The sequence below is a fragment of the Tachypleus tridentatus genome, chromosome 4 (assembly GCF_004210375.1).
Source record: "Tachypleus tridentatus isolate NWPU-2018 chromosome 4, ASM421037v1, whole genome shotgun sequence".
Lineage (NCBI taxonomy): Eukaryota > Metazoa > Arthropoda > Merostomata > Xiphosura > Limulidae > Tachypleus > Tachypleus tridentatus.
Genome location: NC_134828.1, coordinates 108483972 through 108503580, shown reverse-complemented (window position 1 = coordinate 108503580; position 19609 = coordinate 108483972). Strand labels below are relative to the sequence as shown.

Genomic DNA, 19609 nt, shown 5'->3' with positions numbered 1-19609 from the left:
TCAAAAACAAACAAACAAAAAACTGTTAATTTAAAAGTGGGAATAAGGACCTTTAAAAATACAGAAACAGGTAGCTTAAAGGTGGAAATAAAATTGCAAAAAAAATTAAACAAACAAGATTAAATTTTGAGATGTGGCGTTGACCTTATTTCCTCAAAGTACAAATCACTATTTTTATTCTCCTAAATATTATAGCATTTAGATATGAAGTCAAAATAGAAATTTACAGTTTGAAGAAATAATATGATTACTATGTCTCAACCTAAAGCTTGTTTACTTTTTTTTTTTCTGGTGATTACACTTTCATTTAAAGCTACTTTTTTTCTATATTTTTTGAATATCCTATTTTCCGCTTTCGGAATTAACAGTTTTGTTTCTTTATCATTTTACGTCCATCATGGATATAATCTGTGTAATAGCAATACTGTTTTATTTGAAATAGTTTAGTTTAATGAAATACGTTGTTGTTTACATAGATGTTTGTCAACCTTTAGATTGACTTCAGGCAGGTTGGAAGGCTATTGCTCTTGATATTATTGCTACAATGTTTTTTATTGACAGTGGTACTGCATGTATTATTATCCTGATGCATGAGGCTTAACATATTCTATAGCAATATAAGGAGTCTGTAAACACTGGATTGGAGGGACTAATGAACTACTGTAGTAAGGCCAGTCACGGTTTTACTGCAGCTGGCCAGATTGCTTCTTAGGGTGTTTTTTGTTTTTAATTTCGCGCAAAGCTACACGAGTGCTATCTGTGCTAGCCGTACCAAATTTAGCAGTGTAAGACCAGAGGGAATGCAGCTAGTCATAACCACCCACTGGCAACTCTTGGGCTACTCTTTTATCAACACATCGGGAAATTGACTATGACATTATAACGCCCTCACGGCTGAAAGAGCGAGCATGTTTGTTGTGACAGGGGATTTGAATCTGCGACCTTCAGATTACGAGTCGAGTGCCTTAACCTTCTGGATATGCTTGGTCTCACCTTGAGTAACAATCTACATATTCTACAAAGTCAAAACGTGTTAATCAACAATTGCGAACTGATTATATTGGTATAACTTTACTCACTCTATTTCTGATAGAGTTTGGGTTGTGACACTTTTATAACTCTCTTAAACCGTAATCATCCTAATTTCTGGTAGACGTTGATGATGTATACTTTAACTGAAAATGAATATTTTGTAAATATATTGCATAGCTATAACATTTTGCCTCATTTTCTGCCTAGAATCGCCATCATTTTCGGCGTCCGTCATCTTCTTGAAATTTCTTGCCACTCCTTATAGTCAGCTTCAATGATGGTTACTACAGTGTATACAAATTTCAAATGACGCAGTGATGGCTATAATTCGATTCTTACCATCATCATGACTACCTGTTCGATGCTCGAAACTAAACTTAATGCTATCCCTTTAAAAATGCTTAAATATTTCTGCTTTGGGAAAAAGCCAGGATGTTTGTATGAGTGCTAGACTTGTGTAACATGATCGAAATCGATCATGCAGTGGTAAACAAATTCTGTAATAATATCATTATATAACATCATATCCTAAAGGGTAGGAACTCTATACATTAACAAATAATACGCAACAAGAATACAATTACAACAATAAGTTAATAACAAATAGTATTATATTTGTTATTTTCGTACCTTTATCTTTCTCGAAATTGACGAGATTAAATAATATTATAATCAAAGCATTTTTGAATTGAAAAAGTGTGGATTCAATTATGCGATGACGTCACTTATTTTACTCTGAGTGTGATGGCTGAAACTAAGTGTGAAATTGTTGTATGGAGTTTTGTTCATTTTTATGTTATTATCACGCTGTTGTTGACATATTTTAAGGTACGTTTCATAAAAATTGGTAAAAATCTCACATTAATTACGTAGTTTGAAATAGAGTGTAATTTATGAAACGGTAATTCAGTATTTATAACGAATGAACCTTGACACTGAGTGACTGAAACTCACTGAGCCTGTACCTTGGCAAAGTAATATTAATAATATTATGTTACTGGCTAAGTGAAAATAGGCAGGATTTCTGTTATTTGCTATTGTGTTAGTACTAATTCACTTTGCGTTGTTAGAAATACACAGTAAATAATTAACACACCGCTGAAGTAGGCAACTAGGGGTTGTCAGCGTCAATGTTAAAACATAACACATATTTAAGTTATTGTTATTAGTAATATGTCCTCTGTATTAAAAAATTGCGTTTTGCTTTCAGTACACGGTTATAAACTTGTTTTTGCCGAATCCTCAAACAGGAAATGGCATTGGCTTACTGGAAATGGTTCAGAGGATAGTCACTAGCATGATTCCAGAAACAGAAGGGTTATCTTATGGGAACGGGTTAAGATAAGTTATTCTCTCTCAGGAATCATGCTAGAGACTATTTTCTGAACTATTTACAGTAAGCCAATGCCATTTTCTGTTTGAGGATTCAGTACTACATTAGCCAAATATATCAATGGACATAAACATCAGTTACTCATGTAAGCTTTTCAATGCTTGTAATGCTTTCTCATCCTATTTTTAGAAATAGCGTTTAAAGTAATTATATGCAACAAGTAATCTCGACTCAATAGAAGCAGAAATGTTAGGGCACTTTGTGGGACCTATATCTAGCAATTAGTTGTTTTTTTTTGAAAATCTTACTGGAACACCTATTATGTTACAGTGATTCCAGAGGTGTACATTAGTCTAAAATTGAATGATGTCTGAAAAAGTTATGATTGGTTTTTGTCAGTAGAGTTGTGTAATTTTTTACCCTAATTCAGATCGTGGTCATAGTATTGTCGTGTTACATTACCTCTAGATCACTTACTGAAACCTGTGAGAAACTGCTGATACAATGAGCTAAAATCTCTTGTTTGTTTGTTGTGTTTGAGATGGAACTGAGGTCTGATTCAAAACTAATCTGCAAATGTGTAATAGCCAAATGCCTGAGGTATTGTAAGTGTTGCAGATGAATATGTCATGATGATGGCATACCAGTTACTCAAAAAGTTAGCTATAAGTGAGGAAAGAGAAGTTTTGGTGGAGGAGGTCCTGTCAACAGACCAAAGAGAAATATGTTTGCATATAGGAGCAGTAAATATTTGGATGTATCCAATGGCTTGCCCTTAAATGGGTAAGGGAATGAAAATGATTTCAACACAATAATTTATCTCTCTCGCACAATAGCTTTTTGTGACAAGTACTGCCCTCTGTATGCACAAATGTTTGCTTTCTACCAACCTTGTGCTTCCAGCTGTTTACATGTATTACAACATGTGATAACTCACCACCAATAGAAGTGCAATGCACCTTCATAGCATAGCTAACACCTTTCATACCATAGAACCCAATCTTCACTTCTTAATTTGGCATCTTTGAATGGAGACATGTTTTAATTTCTCTTGTTTTTGCTTCTTTTTATATTTTGCCTAACTTCTTCAACAAATGGTTTGTTGGTTAAATTTGTTTTACCCATTCAAGTTTCATTTATTTTAATTCTTATAACTAGAACTACCATTCTTTTATAACACTTGCCACTGTAAAATAACTTTGTTTCTGTGGATTTTAGCTCTGGTATTTCAGTGAGGTGGTTTTGGCCTCTTTTCATGTAGCCCGACCATTGATAGATGTACCATGTCCTAGTGTGTTTTGTTTGAATTACAATGTTTCGAATGTGATTTACCACCTCCTTTCTTTGCCTTGCAGTCAGGGGCTAAGCCTACGAATGTTCCCAAATTTTTTGTTGGTCATTCCTTAACTTAATCAGGTATGATACCTGTAGTTTGTTTGTTAGTTTACTCTTCCTTTATGGGTTTCAGGATCCATGTTATTTATTTTATAACCCAGTTACATTTTGAACTCAAAATTTTTTCCTGTATTCTCCCTTTTCCTCTCCTTAGCACCTATATATATATGTGTGTGTGGCTCCTTTATTAATGGATTCTTCTTAATGGTGCACACTTGTATCTTTTTTCTTAGGTGTTACATGTGTAGATAGTACACTCCATTTTCCATCATCTGCTCCTCACAAACCTATTTGTTATTTCTTCCTTGGAATTCCTTTTTTATTTTCTTGCCAACATCTATCAGAATTGGCCAGGGTTCTTCTCATTTGGAACAATATTGCACCAGTCAGTTACCTTTATCTGGGGTTTTATCCTGGATATTTGTAATTCATTATTATGATTGATTGGACAGCCTTTAGTTATTCTACAATCTGGACCTTTTCATTGCCCTTTATTATTCTGTTATTGACTTTTTTTCACCCTTCAATGCATTTATATTTCCAGGAGTTTAGATGTCTCAGATGATTCCCTTCAAATACCTATTTTCCTCATTATCCCAGAATCACCTTTGTTTTTTTACATCAGGGTGTTAGGTCTTTTAATTCTGCATTTTAGTTTTGGGTCTGGATTTGATTCCCTGTGTTCTAGTCTGGTGATTATAACCTTTCCCCATCTTCAGTGTTTTCACAGTCTGCATTATTTTTATAAAATGGACAGCTGACTGCCTTTGGCTCCACTTCTTCAGACATCTCCCACTTGCATGCTTTTTTATTGGTGAGTTGGCTTCTTTAGTTGGAGAATCCCTTTCTCGTCACGACCTATACCTCATGCTTTGTGAGGTTTTCTTCAACATTTTCTGCAGCTGGGCTCAGACTTCTCTTCTTTGGTTGCATTCAGTGGAACTAATGCTTAGCAATGCTAAACTCTCTTCTTCATTCACTGCTAATAAGGTTCTGTTGATTTTGACGACTTGGACTTCCATGGTTTGCTTGTATTTTTGAATTTTGTGTAAATCTACATGAGGGCTATCTGCACTTGCTTTCTCTAATTTAGCAGTGTAAGACTAGAGGGAAGACAGCTAGTCATCACTATCCACTGCCAATGTTTGGGTTACTCTTTTACCAATGAACAGTGGGATTGCCCATCACTTTTGATTCCCCCATAGCTGAAAGAGTGAGCCTGGTTGGTGTGACAGGGATTTGAACTCATGAACTTCATATTGTGAGTTGAGTGCCCCAACCACCTGGCCGTGTTAGGCAAGGCTTCCATGGAAGCCTCTCTTTCATTGGGTCACGTGCTTTCTTGCTTGACTTTCACTGGCTATTTAATGCTCTATGGAATCTTGTTTGGGATCCCTTGGGTTACATTTTCATTCTCCAGGTTGTTTTTGCCTAGTGGCTCTACAGGGACATCACCATGGCTGACATTCTTCCATCATCTTGACCCATGTTGTACCTTTTATTCTATCTGTCTTCCAGGTTGTGGGGCATAATGAACTCTCATGGGGTCACTGGTTTCCATTCAGGTTGAGGTTCCACATCATTCTCTTGGAACTTTTTGCTGTTAATTGGGTGTCGGATAATTTTTTTTCAGTTGTATATGGCAGGTTGATTATCATTGTTCTTGACTGTTCAACATTTGTCTATTCCAGTTATTGACTAGAGGCACCTGTTCTTCTTCACTTTGTTTTCAAACTTTGGATTTTTCTTTGGGACCCCTAGTGCTCTTATTCTTGTTGCAGATCAGTTATCTAACCCCACTCCTTATGGAACGTTTCCAAGCTCTTCCAGTGGTTATGCTTTCACTGGGGTGCTCTTTTATTGGTCAAGTTTGCCACTCTTTCTTTATTCCTTGTCTCTGATGAAGAATGCCTTCAGGCTGGGTTGGACTGTCGTTCAAACCCCTACATGTCAAGTCCTTTGTAAAACCCATTTTTATCTGCACAACTTTTGTTCCTTTAGTAAATTCTTCACTTGATTCTTCTTCTATTCAGGTTTATTTTTATTTGGTGTTACTTATTGATGTTTCATCTTACTTTACCTTGACTTCAGATTCACACTTGACTTTTGTGTGGTCCCTTGTGGAGCAATCCTGTCTCTCCACACGTGACAGCTGGTATCTTCTGTTTGGTTCACCTTGTTTTTTTGGTGGTCTATAAGAGATAATGACATACACTACCATTGGTCTCTGCACTGTGGTTACTTGTGGAGCAATCCTGTCTCTCCATTATAAGAGATAATGACATACACTACCATTGGTCTCTGCACTGTGGTTACTTGTGGAGCAATCCTGTCTCTCCATTATAAGAGATAATGACATACACTACCATTGGTCTCTGCACTGTGGTTACTTGTGGAGCAATCCTGTCTCTCCATTATAAGAGATAATGACATACACTACCATTGGTCTCTGCACTGTGGTTACTTGTGGAGCAATCCTGTCTCTCCATTATAAGAGATAATGACAAACACAACCATTGGTCTCTGCGCTGTGGTTACTTGTGGAGCAATCCTGTCTCTCCATTATAAGAGATAATGACATACACAACCATTGGTCTCTGCACTGTGGTTACTTGTGGAGCAATCCTGTCTCTCCATTATAAGAGATAATGACATACACAACCATTGGTCTCTGCACTGTGGTTACTTGCTTTCAAGTTCTTGCATCCATCACCATTTCACATTTCACTTGGCTCTTTGACCATTGCAGACTATGGGGCAATGAAGGATCAAAGTATTATGAATTTAATTTTGCTAGAGGAATTTCATATTTTTAGTTTTTTTTCCTGATCAGGAATGTATCATCTCTCAACATTCTTTTAGTGTTATCCAATAAAAGTTAACATAGTGCATGAATTAAACAGAATAAAAATCACGAGGAAATGCAACTTTACATGAGGAGATGTAATCTTGATAGGTTTCCCTCGAGTGCATGTAATTTTATTTCATTATTTCTGCCCATGGCAACCTTATCCTCTGCACTAATTATTTTTGCCCTTCCCACCCTCTTTTATCCTCTTGTCATATATCTTGTTTTGTCCTCTGCTTCTTCAAGAATGGAATTTCATTTTTTTATCCATGCCCTTACTCAGCCTTCTTTCATACCATTGACTTTTTGCACCCATTTTGCTGCTTTTTGCCATTTGTTGTTGTTGGTCAGATGTGTGTTCTCTCAGTGTATTACATATTTGTTGCTATAGTGTTTTATTTTCCAAGACCTTGGTGGCTCATGAGGGAATTCTTATTTTCACACGTATTCTTCCTTTCCATTTCTTATTTGTATTCCTTTTCTTGTGTATGTCATCTCTTCTGCCTTATTCATGCTTTCTGATCTTAATTTGAAGGCATGCCTTCCATCTTTAGTTTCACTTCTCTCTTCCTATTTTATTGGAATTCTTCTTTCATCCATAACCACTACCTGCTGGATTTGCCAGCTTATTTGTTTAACTTTTTCTTCCTTGTCTTCAGTTTCCAATGCTATTTTTGTTATTTTCTTCCATTATATTCATTATTTCACCTGTTCCTGGTTGCTCTCTTCCATCATCTATTGGTAGAGATTTTTCAGGTTGGTAGGTGAACTATACCACACACACTTTCATCACATATTAATTATATTTGGCCATATTTTCCTCCGGATATTGACTGTTTTCCATTGTCATACAACAACTGTATTCTTGTTGTGATTTCTCCCAGTGAACAACTGAAAACTTACATGTATAAAGAAGCTGCGAGTGCATTATTACGCTGATGCTTCCTATCTTAAACAGAGACGTGTAAAAAATAATGTTTATCATTTAAGTGTGGTACCAGTGGTGGCCCACAGAAATGGCCCATAATTTAATTTATAAATCAGGAATAATGAAGTCTGTGAAAACTGGTAATTTGTAGGAATGTGCAAAAACGTTAAAACTAATCTCTCCCTTTTTCTCCAGTTATTAGTGGTATTACCACTTGTATATATCCAGGTTTTATCATTCATTTAATAAAAAAACATTAAAAATATTGTTAGTAAACTTCATTGTTTTGTGTGAAATTGAACATTTCAATTGTAAATTATAAATTCATATTTGTTATTTCTGAAATGGATGTAATCTTTTGTAACTTTATGATAAAGTTTTATTAAAATAACTTTTACTTCTGTAGGAAGTAGGTGGTGCAAATTACCATTATGGTGTTCTTGCTGCTGAGTCCTCATCTGAAAATAAAAATTTTTGTATTATGTACCTTGAAGACTTTTTACCCTTGCCAACTGTCAAGCAGAGAAAGGTACGAGTGGTATAAATAAAACCTTGTGAAGAATGTGTTGGTGGTAATTAAGTGGTGTAATTAGTTTACAACATTCAATATTGTAGTATGTTGTAAAATCTGTGATTGTCATAAATGTATCTTGTCTGTCAGTTTTATTACATCTTTTGTAATCTTCTGTTGAGCAAAATGACCTACAGATAGTCTAGAAGTATGTTAAAATAAGTTTTTACTGGTACAAGTTTAATTGAAGGGAAAGGCAGGTTTAACATTATTTGATAAATTTTCAGGTTTGTAGCAGAACATCACTTATCATAACCACTAGCTGTTTTTGTTGTCAGTAACTTGCAAAACAATTCTTATGGTTTTGGTTTACTTTTGTAGGAAAACATCAAATACATTAAGTGTTTTGTGGTAGTAATGTCAATTTTTAAATTCTAATTTAGTTTCTTTCAATATTTTAATTCTGAAATGTTTTCTGATTGATTATTAAGAAATGTTTGGATGGATTCCTAGAAGTTTCAGAGGTTTGGCAGTTGTGTTATATAAACAGTAGTTAACATTGACAAAACGAGATCATTGAGTTCTATGTGTTGTACTTTAAAATTATGTTACTGATGGCTTGTCTATAAAAAAAAAAATTATCCCACCCACCGTTTTTGCATGCTAACTCATTCATAATGTACTTTCATCAGTTGTGTCTTATCTGTCTACTTATTGATTGTTAACTTCAATTTGTACATTAAATTATTGTAAACTAAGTAACTTTGCTGATAAGTCATTATTTTAAAGATGTTTATTCATTTTACTTGTGCTCTAACCTCCATTATGTGGTAATTAGATGAAATTCATGCATTATGCAAATCTCTCTTCTCCTTTTTAAAGTTATGCAAAATTTAATTTTGAAGGTAAATGTGTTTCATTTGCATGTTAAATGTTTCCATATTTTTATTAAAATAGTTTTAATAACTAGTCATGAAATTTAATAATGACAAAGTTAGTTGTAACTTTATGTACTTAACAATAATATAAGTCAGGAAGTACAAAATGCACGTCTTGCTACAGAAATGAAAAATCATTGTGTTATTTTTATGGGAACTAATGTGGTACACAATCACATTTGGCTGATTAGTGATAATAAAAGTTCATTTCATGAAAAGAAGAATTGGACCTATGACCTTGTGTTGTAAAGAGGTTTGTGTTAATACTAAGCATGTATTGAGTTGGAAGTGTAAATTTAAAATTGTGTGTTAATGAGAAATGTCAGACTTACATTCAAGATTATGAAGGAATGGTAGAAACTGGATGATAATGAAATTTATTAAATAAAAATCTTTAGAAGACCCTCGTAATGATAGAAAAAAGTATGTAAACATATTTTGTTCTAAGTGCCTGTATGTAATTGATATGATGTTATGTTAAAACATATTAAAAGATTTAATGAGATACCACTGGAAACCACATGACTTTAGGAAGATATTTGAATATTCTACATCATTGAGATATTAGTCCCATGGTAATTAAGTAGAAAGATTGAGAAATTAAAAATATAGCATCAAGGATAGACAAATGTCTTCCTAGGGTTTTAAAGGAGGCCAAATAGCAGGTATTTGAACCTGTTTTTTTCATCTGTGGTAGGTTATTTGAAAGTGGGTAAAGTTGTCTATGTTACTCTTGTTTTTAAAGGTGGTAATGTTTTCCTGGAAACTATGGGACAGTTAGTCTTGCTTCTGTAATGGGAAAAGTTCTGGAGAGTCTGATAAAAGAAGGTTCACAAAACCATTTATTGAAGTATCATTAAACAAAGCCAACCTGGATTTACCAATGTGGATTCTTGTCTGTTAATCTGTTGTCTTTTTCTTCAGGATGTTACTTGGTATCTGGACTTGGTGATCTTTTCATAAAGCTGTTTTATCAGGTGCCACATAAAAATTTAGCAAACTATATGACATTGGTAGGAATCAGTGAAAGATTTGTGGGTGATGGAATGAGGGAAGGCTAAAAGTAATTATTAATAGAGTCCAGTTAAACTGAAAGCTTGTTACAAGTGCAGTGAACTCTGGGGTCATTACTTGTAACATCTAATATTTACGTTGATGATATTGGTAGGGTCATAATCAGTCATTTAACTTGGATACAACTAGCTCTGTTGAAGATGATGTGGTGTTGAAGATTAACTTAATCAACTGGAAGTTTAGACAAACATGAAATAACTATTAATTATTTTTAAAGCAAGGAATACATTTTGGTTATAATTTCAGTCATGTTTAATATACATGGTAACTTATTCAGTAGTGCAACCGAAGAAAAGTATTTTGATATAGTAGTGTATAAATCAAAGCTAATAGAATTTTACAGTGCATATAAAACATAATTACAAGTGGAAAGGAGGTATTTTTTTATATATATAAATCAGTAATTGCTTCTCTCTTGTAATACCGTGCACAGTTTTGGTTTACTTATCTAGTTAAGGATATTGATTTTGGAATGGGTTCAGAGGAGGGATATTAGGATAATTCTGGTTATCTAAGGGTTATCTTGTAGGGATAGGCTCGTAACTCAATTTGTCATGAGAAAAGAAGAATAAGAGGTGGTCTTGGAGATCAGTAGGATAAATGCCTATGATTTCTTGTTTGTTATATTCTGAAGACAGGAATATAGAGTATACAAGTTGAATATTTGGAAGATATGGGAATCAACAGCTTCAGTTAATATACTCTTATTTGTTTCACAGAGTAATTGTTTTATGGAGTGAATTGCTACCAGAATTAACGAAAGCCATCACTTTACAAGGGTTTAAAGGGGTTGATGTACTGAAAAATAAGGGTAGATTTAAATTTTTGGTTTTCTCAAGAGTTGATTTGTAAAAACATTTGTGAAAGGCTAAATGTTCCTTTGTTATTCATACGTTAACTGATTCTTGAGTTATGACTGATTTGCTGGATAACTGTTTTCCAGTTCACAGTGTAGTTTTATAAGAGATGATTAATGTTTGGTTTGTTGTCATGATTATAGTGTTTTACTTTGGTATAGAAATTTGCTTTTAAGGTAAATGAATAAAGGTCAAAACGATAAGGTACATTATCAGTTATGTATTGAAGCTTTGGTGATTTTTGTATAGAACATTCATTATCGTTTATGTATTGAAGCTTTGGTGATGTTTGTATAGAACATTCATTATCGTTTATGTATTGAAGCTTTGGTGATGTTTGTATAGAACATTCAGAATGTTTTTTATTAACACAGAGAAATTTTGAAAGCCATGAAAATACTTTTTATATATTTTTAGGACTATAGGCCACTCCTTGACCAGTCTGATAGAGAATTCTGTGACACTCCACCACCAGAACATCACTCTAGTTTCGAAGGGAAGGTAGTTCTGGTGAGAATAAGCAACTGTAGTGTGGTAACTCAGGCTCAAGTTGTACAGAATTTGGGTGGAGCAGGATTATTGGTAAATATTCCTGTTGAAAACATGGTGAGTATCTGTGTGAACATGCAATAATCTGTGTGAGTATCTGTGTAAACATGCAATAATCTGTGTGATTTCAAATTTGTTTGGAGGGTTGCTTTAAAATACACATTAGGGTATGTAACTTTACTTGTCTGCCATTTTTGTTTAAACTATCGTTTACTGTATTCAATTGAGACAAAATTAAGTAGTGCAGTGTGTTAAGTAACCCTTTGTAAAATCTGTAAAGTATACTTAATACTGTAAAATCTGTAATGTATACTGAATACTGTAAAATCTGTAATGTATACTGAATACTGTAAAATTTGTAAAGTTTACTGAATACTGTAAAATCTGTAATATATACTGAATACTGTAAAATCTGTAATGTATACTGAAAACTGTAAAATCTGTGAAGTATACTGAATACTGTAAAATCTGTGAAGTATACTGAATACTGTAAAATCTGTAATATATACTGAATACTGTAAAATCTGTAAAGTATACTGAATACTGTAAAATCTGTAAAGTATACTGAATACGGTAAAATCTGTGAAGTATACTGAATACTGTAAAATCTGTGAAGTATACTGAATACTGTAAAATCTGTAATATATACTGAATACTGTAAAATCTGTAAAGTATATTGAATACAGCCAATATATTAGAAAATTGCTTGAAAATAATAAATTCCTAGTGAAGAAGGGCAAACTGATGAACAAGAAGTCTCTGTTAAAGTCAGTGAATACCATTCATATGTCCATTTATTATATTCACATGACTACTGTTAATCTATTGGTCAAGGGGTTACACACAAAATGGAGGCATTTAAAATGTTAGTAATGTTTAAGCTATGCTGTAGTATTTTAGTGCAAACAAGTTTTGAATTACTGTATTGTTTCCTAATGTCAAAGGAGACTTTATAACCACAATAAAAGCTGGCTTTGATCTTGTGATATATCAAAACTAATGGATCTTACTGTGGTACAGAAAATGGGCAATTTCAGTCATATAATCAGTGTTAAATAGATGTAACAGAAATCCACTGGTACCAGTTCTTTAATATCAGTGTTACATTTATTAGAAGGCTGTACTTCTAATATAAAATAAGATAAAATAGGGCAAATAAATTATGGCAAGATATGTTGAGCTAAAAATTAATTTTGATTAGTCTTGCATTTTGACTGTTCTTTTTCATTTGTATTGGATATTTTATTGAGAATATATAAAACTGAAAGTTATTTCTACATGTTGTGTTATTTTGTATGAAAAGCTTAAAGATCAGGCAAACTGTTATAGGGATTACTAGTGATGATTCAGTTTGTGAGTAACTTGGACACCTTACTCAGCAGATTTTGAGTCCTGTTGTGTGATAGGTATCAGATGGTTTTATATTTTGTTACTTTCTAAACATGAAATGCATTTCTTACGTGTTTGACGATCTCTTTTTCATATCGTGTAAAACTTGGTTGTTGAAAATAACCTTAACTGACTGGGTTACAAAATGTAGGTAATTCTTGGAATTATTTATTCAAAAATGTAAAGACAGATTACACAAGACAATTCATAAATACTGGAAAATTACCTTTACATACTAGGAAGCTAGTTCATTTAGGCACTAGTAGATTAAAACATACATAGTAATTCGTGCAGAACCAGTTGTAATGCAAAATATTTTATTGTCACCAGTTTAGTGTTTAGATGCAGCAGTTCAGCTTACATCGGTGTCACTTGTTTACAGTTATTAACATAAACGTATGTCACAAACTGATCAGTAACAAACACCTTGTACAAAGCAAGTGACGTTGAGTTGCATTATATAATGCAGTTTAAGTAGAGAAAAGATGATCATACAAACCTTAACATGGAAACCTGCAACTTATTATTAATTTAAGTTCTGTGTAATTATGTATAAAAAGATACCTGCATCTTGAAGAAAAAACAAAGGTAATATATGTATTCTAAAGATGGCTGGTATGGCTATTAAAACTTTTTAAAATAAACTGGAGAACAACGTTTGAACCTTCTTCGGTCATCTTTAGGTTCATCTAACAGTACTGAAAGGAAAAACTAATCCCTAATTTTGTGAAGAACTTTAATCAGTGTACAAGTGTTAACCTGAAGATGACCTAAGAAAGTTGAAACATTGTTCTCTACTTTAATAAAAATTTTAAAACCCATACCAGCCATCTTTAGATTACATTTTTCTTCAAGTTGGTTTCCCGTCATCACCAGTGCTAATGTAGTTCCTCACAAACTTTATTTAGATTTTAAAACATTATTCTTGACTGAACAAGATAAGATTTTCAATTTTCTATTTTCATTTATTTCATTTAACAAACAGTTGTTTTTCTGTAATAAAATAACGTGTTCATATGTTTAGGATATATTTAAGAGAGGATATATACAGCCAGTATAAGTAAGATGTATTGTAATATGTGCTGAAGAATCTTATAATAGTAATTTAGGTTTGTTTCTCTATTTTCACCTATTTCTTGAAAGTGTTATTCCCCAGATAAAAAATAATTATTTATTTTGATGTTTGTGGAATTTGTTATTTTTTTGTCACAATATCTTAGTTTTAAATATAATTTCATAAAACTATACACTAAAAAACTTAACTTTGCTCATAATGTAAATACGAAATTAATGTGAGAACTTTGACACAAAAAATCAGTTTTGTGCTATGTCCATAAGAAGTATTGTATTTAGTGAATGTCTCCATGGTGATGAGAAAACCCATTTGTAGAGAAAATTACATGTTTAAAAATGGCTGGTATAGGTAGAGAAAGCACTAAATATATAATTTTCTCTGCAAGTGGGTTTTCTCATCATCACAGATTATTATTTTATCATGGTGATTGTACGAGAAGTGTAAGTCTTTGTGTTTTCTTTATGTTTGAACTAACGTACCTTACACCACTATTAACAGTACACGCTCACACAAAACATTGTTTGCTCCTCTACTAGTGCTTTCTCTACCCATACCAGCTGTTTTTAAATATTGAATTTAGTGAATGTCTTTTCCATTTGCACTTGACATTTTACACACGTGTTGGACACCAGCTAAACAATTCATACCTGTTGGAAAGTTTAGAAAGAGTACTTAGGCTATTAGTAAACAAGGTATAATTAAGTGAAAGATTCATAAGAAATGTATTCTAATTTGTCAAATTCATTATAGGTATATTTGTTTATAACTTTAAAAGAAGCATATGGGTTGTAAGGTTAGAAAATATTTAGTGTCTTGTTTATTCTACAGAATACATGAAAAGGTCTGTAATAGTTCCTAATTTATAAGTATTGAGTTTACATAAAATTTATGAGGTGAATAATGATTGTAGACATATATTAGTATATACAAGAAACATGAGCTGTAAAACTCCATTATGAGTGTGTGTTTATATATTTATGAAATCTTTTTTTATATCGATTGATTTTATTGTGTTGTTCATTTTAACACTTTATGAAAATATATTTACCATTCATAACTTGAATTTAGAACATTTAGATAAAAAATGTATACTTAACCCATTGACTACTGGCTTCCAATAAAGGATATTGTCTACTTCTAGCAGTTGAATATGAGTGTTTTCTGCATTGTATAGCTTGCAAACATTGCGTGAGCTCAGAGCAGCCACAGCCAATGGGTTAATGTTTCTTTAATAAAAAGAAAACAAAAATTACTGAAAATTAAAACCTGTATTTTTAGAGTGCTGTAGAGGGTGACAGCTCCTTAGCACAGAACATCAACATTACAGTAGCTCTGATTTCTGATGGCTCTGTTAGTCAACTAGAGGTGAGATTTCATTATCAGTAATTCTGATGTTCAATAATTCTCTTTTGCAATTTCAGTTGAAAGTATTCTATTCATTATTTTGCTCTAATTTCTGATAGAGCATGATTTATGATAGGACATGTGACAAAGGATAAATTATGACAACTTTGTTTTAGAAGTTTTCTGATTCAAACTGAAAGATTATGAAGTTATATGTAGTTATGCTTACATGAAGAAAAATGTTTATCTTGAAAATATGGCATAATTCCTTTTATTTTGTGCAAACAAAAAGTCATTTAGTAATTCATTGCAGTTTCTGAAAGATGGGATGCAAATGTGGAATACATAGACTACTGATTAACAAAAATTTGTACTTTGCAAGATTCACTATTAAACTTTGGTTAGAACAAACTTATAGACATGTCGTGGCTTGGTGGATAGGATGCATGACTTCCCATCTTTGGGTCATGAGTTGGAATCCTGTCACAGCACTTGCTCACACTTACAGCCATAAGGGGCATTATAATATGATGGTTAATCTCACTTTCCAATGGTAAACGATTAGCTTAAGAGGAGGAGGTGGGTGGTGTTGACTGGCAATCTTCCTTCTAGTCTAAATTAGGGATGGCTAGCATAGATAACCCTTGAGTGTCTTCATGTGAAATTCAAAAACATGCAGAAAATTATTTGTCATTATAATAAGAAATCCTAGATAGAATCAGAAAAATATAAATAATTCTTCATGAATTTGTTCATTCAAATAGAAAATCCTATGAAGAATTAGTTAGAAAAAATCTTAATTAACCTTCTTATTACAGATTGTTATTAGAGATATGGTCATGATATTTTGATGTCTAAACAGGACCTCTGGTAATGAAAATATTATAGAATATAATTATTATGCATCTTTTTGATATGAATGTATTTTGTATAAGATATTTAAAAAAATCATATTTCACTCAAATCATTTATATGTCTTACATTAAGATCTAAATCATAGTTGGAAAATAGATGTATAAAGAAAATATTGCAAAACATTTTAATGTTTTTGTTTAAAGAAATTGTAATATTTTGTTTATGAGTATAATACATACAAAAATAAGATGATTTGGTGAAAAACGGGAAAATAAAAACATTAGAAGAAGAATTTATGTTTTTGTAAAACTTTTCACAAACTTCCTACACATTTTTATCAAATTAAATTAAGTTAAATTGATTTTGGGTCATATTAAGACCTTATTCCACCAGGACTGAAAGCTGTATTTCCATGAAATTCAACTTATTTCAGTAATAATAACTTGTAACCAATATTTGAGATAGTTGTATGTACGTAAACTGTTGTTTGACAACTATTACAAGTATGGCATCAACCAAACTATTATATTTATTTTCAGAACCTAAGTGCTGATGTCAGGGTTTTGCTTTTTGTCCCTGATTTATTCAACATTGATATTAGTCTCTTTATCATCTGGGTTGTAGCAGTATTCACTGTGGCAGTGGGGTCATACTGGTCAGGATTAGTGAGACGATCACTGTGAGTATTAATTCCTTCAGTCATTTAGATTGAACTAATATTCCAGAAAATTATGCTTTAATGGAATGTGAAGCATTTTCGAAAAGTGTCCAAAAACATACTCTTTAACCTATTTCAATTTGCCAGATCTCAAGATGCTGAAGTTTTATTCTTTGATACTAAAAATCACAGTAAATTTACCCAATGATATCCTTCAAACTAATTGTGGTGTGTGGAAGCTGAAGTCAACACAGCAGTTGTTTTGACATAATAATTATTAATCCACTGATAAGTGTTGTCTGTAAAACTTTTTATCTACTCTTAGTTTATTTATCAATAGCACTGAAACAATCAAAACATAACATCGTAGAGTGCACAACTCCACAAGTTTGCAACTGTTTTGAAATTGACTTGGATTGCACCCTTATGGAATTAGGATCCTGACATGATTCATTGCTGTACAGGCAGTAATATTTAATATTTAATACATACTATACAACCTCTATAAAACATGGAACTAGGATTGCATGGTCAAGATTGGTCCTACAAATTAGACATTTTATCAAATACAGAGATGTTCCTCTTACTAATATCTTGACCAACCTTTTGGAGATAGAGCTAATCCTTTATGATTTTCATTACTTGAACTAATACAAAATTCCCCGCAAAACAGAATTATCATTTTCACTGAAGTGTTGCAGAGAGAAAATTGGCGTAGTCTTCAGTAAGTGCTAGGGACACAAGTGCAGTACATGCTCATGACAAAGAAGCAAATACAAGAATAATTCTGCACTGTGCTCACTGAAGCTTAAACTATTGTTATATTGGCCAGAAACACAGTTATACTCATCTGGCTTCTTTTGCACTTCAGGAAAATGGCATCACAAAGCTTTGGATGAAAGCTGGAACATCAGAAGTACATTCACCTGTGAGCAGCTACAAGTGAATAAAGCTGTAATTAAATCATCGATTCCTCTCCATGTTTTAACTTCATGTGATGCTGTGTCACACATAGCTGTCTACATTAGTGTGTATGAAAGTGATTTGCCACTGTAAAGCTCCTGAGCACTGCCTTCAAAATCAGATGCTTTGATTTTCCCCATTCAGATGGCTTGCTATCAATTCATTGTGTGGCAACAAGTAATTGTCCAAAAAACCAATTTTGCCTTCACCAAATGGTATGAGCTGGTTGCTTTTAAAGATAGAAAGCTGACTCCAAAACTCATGAGTTTTCCACAGGTCCCAGACATTTGTGCTGAACTGATTTCTTGTGGGTGCACTAAAGGATGTAAAACTCACAGGTGTACCTGTAGAAGGAGCAACTTGTCATGTACTGGGATGTGAAAATGTAACACCTTTGTTGATGGGTGTAAGAATCATTAAATATTCCGGACCTGACATTGTTGTTTAAGAAGTAACGTAATTTGACACTGGACGATTCAATCCAGGTACTCTATTACAAACACAATGTATTTCAAATATCAGCATATACATGTATTATTGTTGTTGTCTGAACTCAGCTACGGAGCTACATGTGTGTCAAATGAAGATAGTTTTGTGTTACATGAGAAAAGTATCTTGTTTATTATACTGTATTAAAATTATGAGTCAATAAGTATTGTATATTTGGTTTCTTGCATTTTACGGGGCTGGATGATGCTATGATCTAGCATCAGATTCAGGGCAGAGGTGACAGGCTCAACTCGCATAAAAACCTACCTGAATCTAAAACTTCTCACATAACAGTCCATTTTGTTTAGCTAATCACAAGTGAGGTGAAAAATCATGATATATATTGTATCTCAAGATGGCTGGTGTGGGTATTAAAACTTTTATTACAGTAAAGTAGAGAACTGTTTCAACCTTCATGGGTCATCTTCAACAGCTGTGAGCAGTTACAAGTGATTCAAGTTGTACTTAAATCATTGATTTAACCTGAAGATTACCTAAGAAGGTTGAAATGTTGTTCGGTACTTTATTTTAATAAAAGTGTTAATACCCATACCAGCCATATGGTACATTTTTACATCAAGTGGGTTTCTTGTCATCATGTCTATATTGTTTGCACTTAGTTAAGGTAAAGAGTTATTTCTGTATTGTGTCATAAGGTGATTACCATTTTGATGGTAATTTTACTGTTGATGTAAAGCCAACAGCACCCGCAGTACAACATCAAGCCTCATCATATCTGTTAAGCTGTGTGATTGATAATTGGTAATCAATTGTATTATAACATGTTTTTGTGAGATTGCTTCATATACCCTAACTATCCACATATTACAGGTGATGAGGACGTGTGAGAACTCTTGCACAAAATGGACACCATTATATTTTTTGTAAAACTTGTGTATTGTATATTTAAAAAAAAAGTTATTCTAACATGAAATCTTACCTATTGTCACATATTTGCTTCCCTCTATATGCATATATGCTTGTTCACCTCTAATCTTGAGGCTTCATGTGCTACTGCTGCATTGTAACGTGTGACAACCCTTTACCAATACAAGTGTAGCACATCCTCTTAGCATAGCTGACTCCCTCTATACTGATAGTGTAATCATCTCTTTCTTGATTTGACACTTGTGTAATGACCTTTCTTTTCTTTGATCTTGAATGTTTCAGACATAGGCATTTTTTTTAGTGAAAGTATCTCCAAAAATATTACTTATTGTGAATGTATTTATTATTGGATCTTTGCTTTCTTCATTTTCTGCCTCTGCAAATTTTATGGCCTTTTATTTCTACATTAGTATTTTGTAAGTGTCAGTAACTTCCCTTTGTTCAGTGAGAAGTAACAACTACATTGGTATTGGGTTCGTTTTT

At 32.9% G+C, this 19609-nt stretch overlaps 1 protein-coding gene across 7 annotated transcripts in view; it reads left to right on the top strand.

Annotated features, from left to right (window-relative positions):
- The first annotated feature begins 1728 nt into the window (after window positions 1–1728).
- LOC143249865 (signal peptide peptidase-like 2B) overlaps window positions 1729–19609 on the top strand; it is a 69828-nt gene continuing 51947 nt past the window's right edge. For 5 of the 7 annotated variants that reach the window (XR_013028014.1, XM_076500432.1, XM_076500431.1 and 2 more), the window contains exons 1-5: window positions 1729–1860; window positions 7943–8065; window positions 11334–11522; window positions 15208–15294; window positions 16668–16807. Coding sequence is in view for 6 of the 7 variants with exons in the window: in XM_076500432.1 (XP_076356547.1) it covers window positions 1777–1860; window positions 7943–8065; window positions 11334–11522; window positions 15208–15294; window positions 16668–16807 (623 nt within the window). In the remaining variant the exon portion in view is untranslated. Of the gene's footprint in view, window positions 1861–1892; window positions 2007–7942; window positions 8066–11333; window positions 11523–15207; window positions 15295–16667; window positions 16808–19609 lie in introns of those variants that run through there. The other 2 variants (XM_076500433.1, XM_076500430.1) reach the window with 2 other exon arrangements.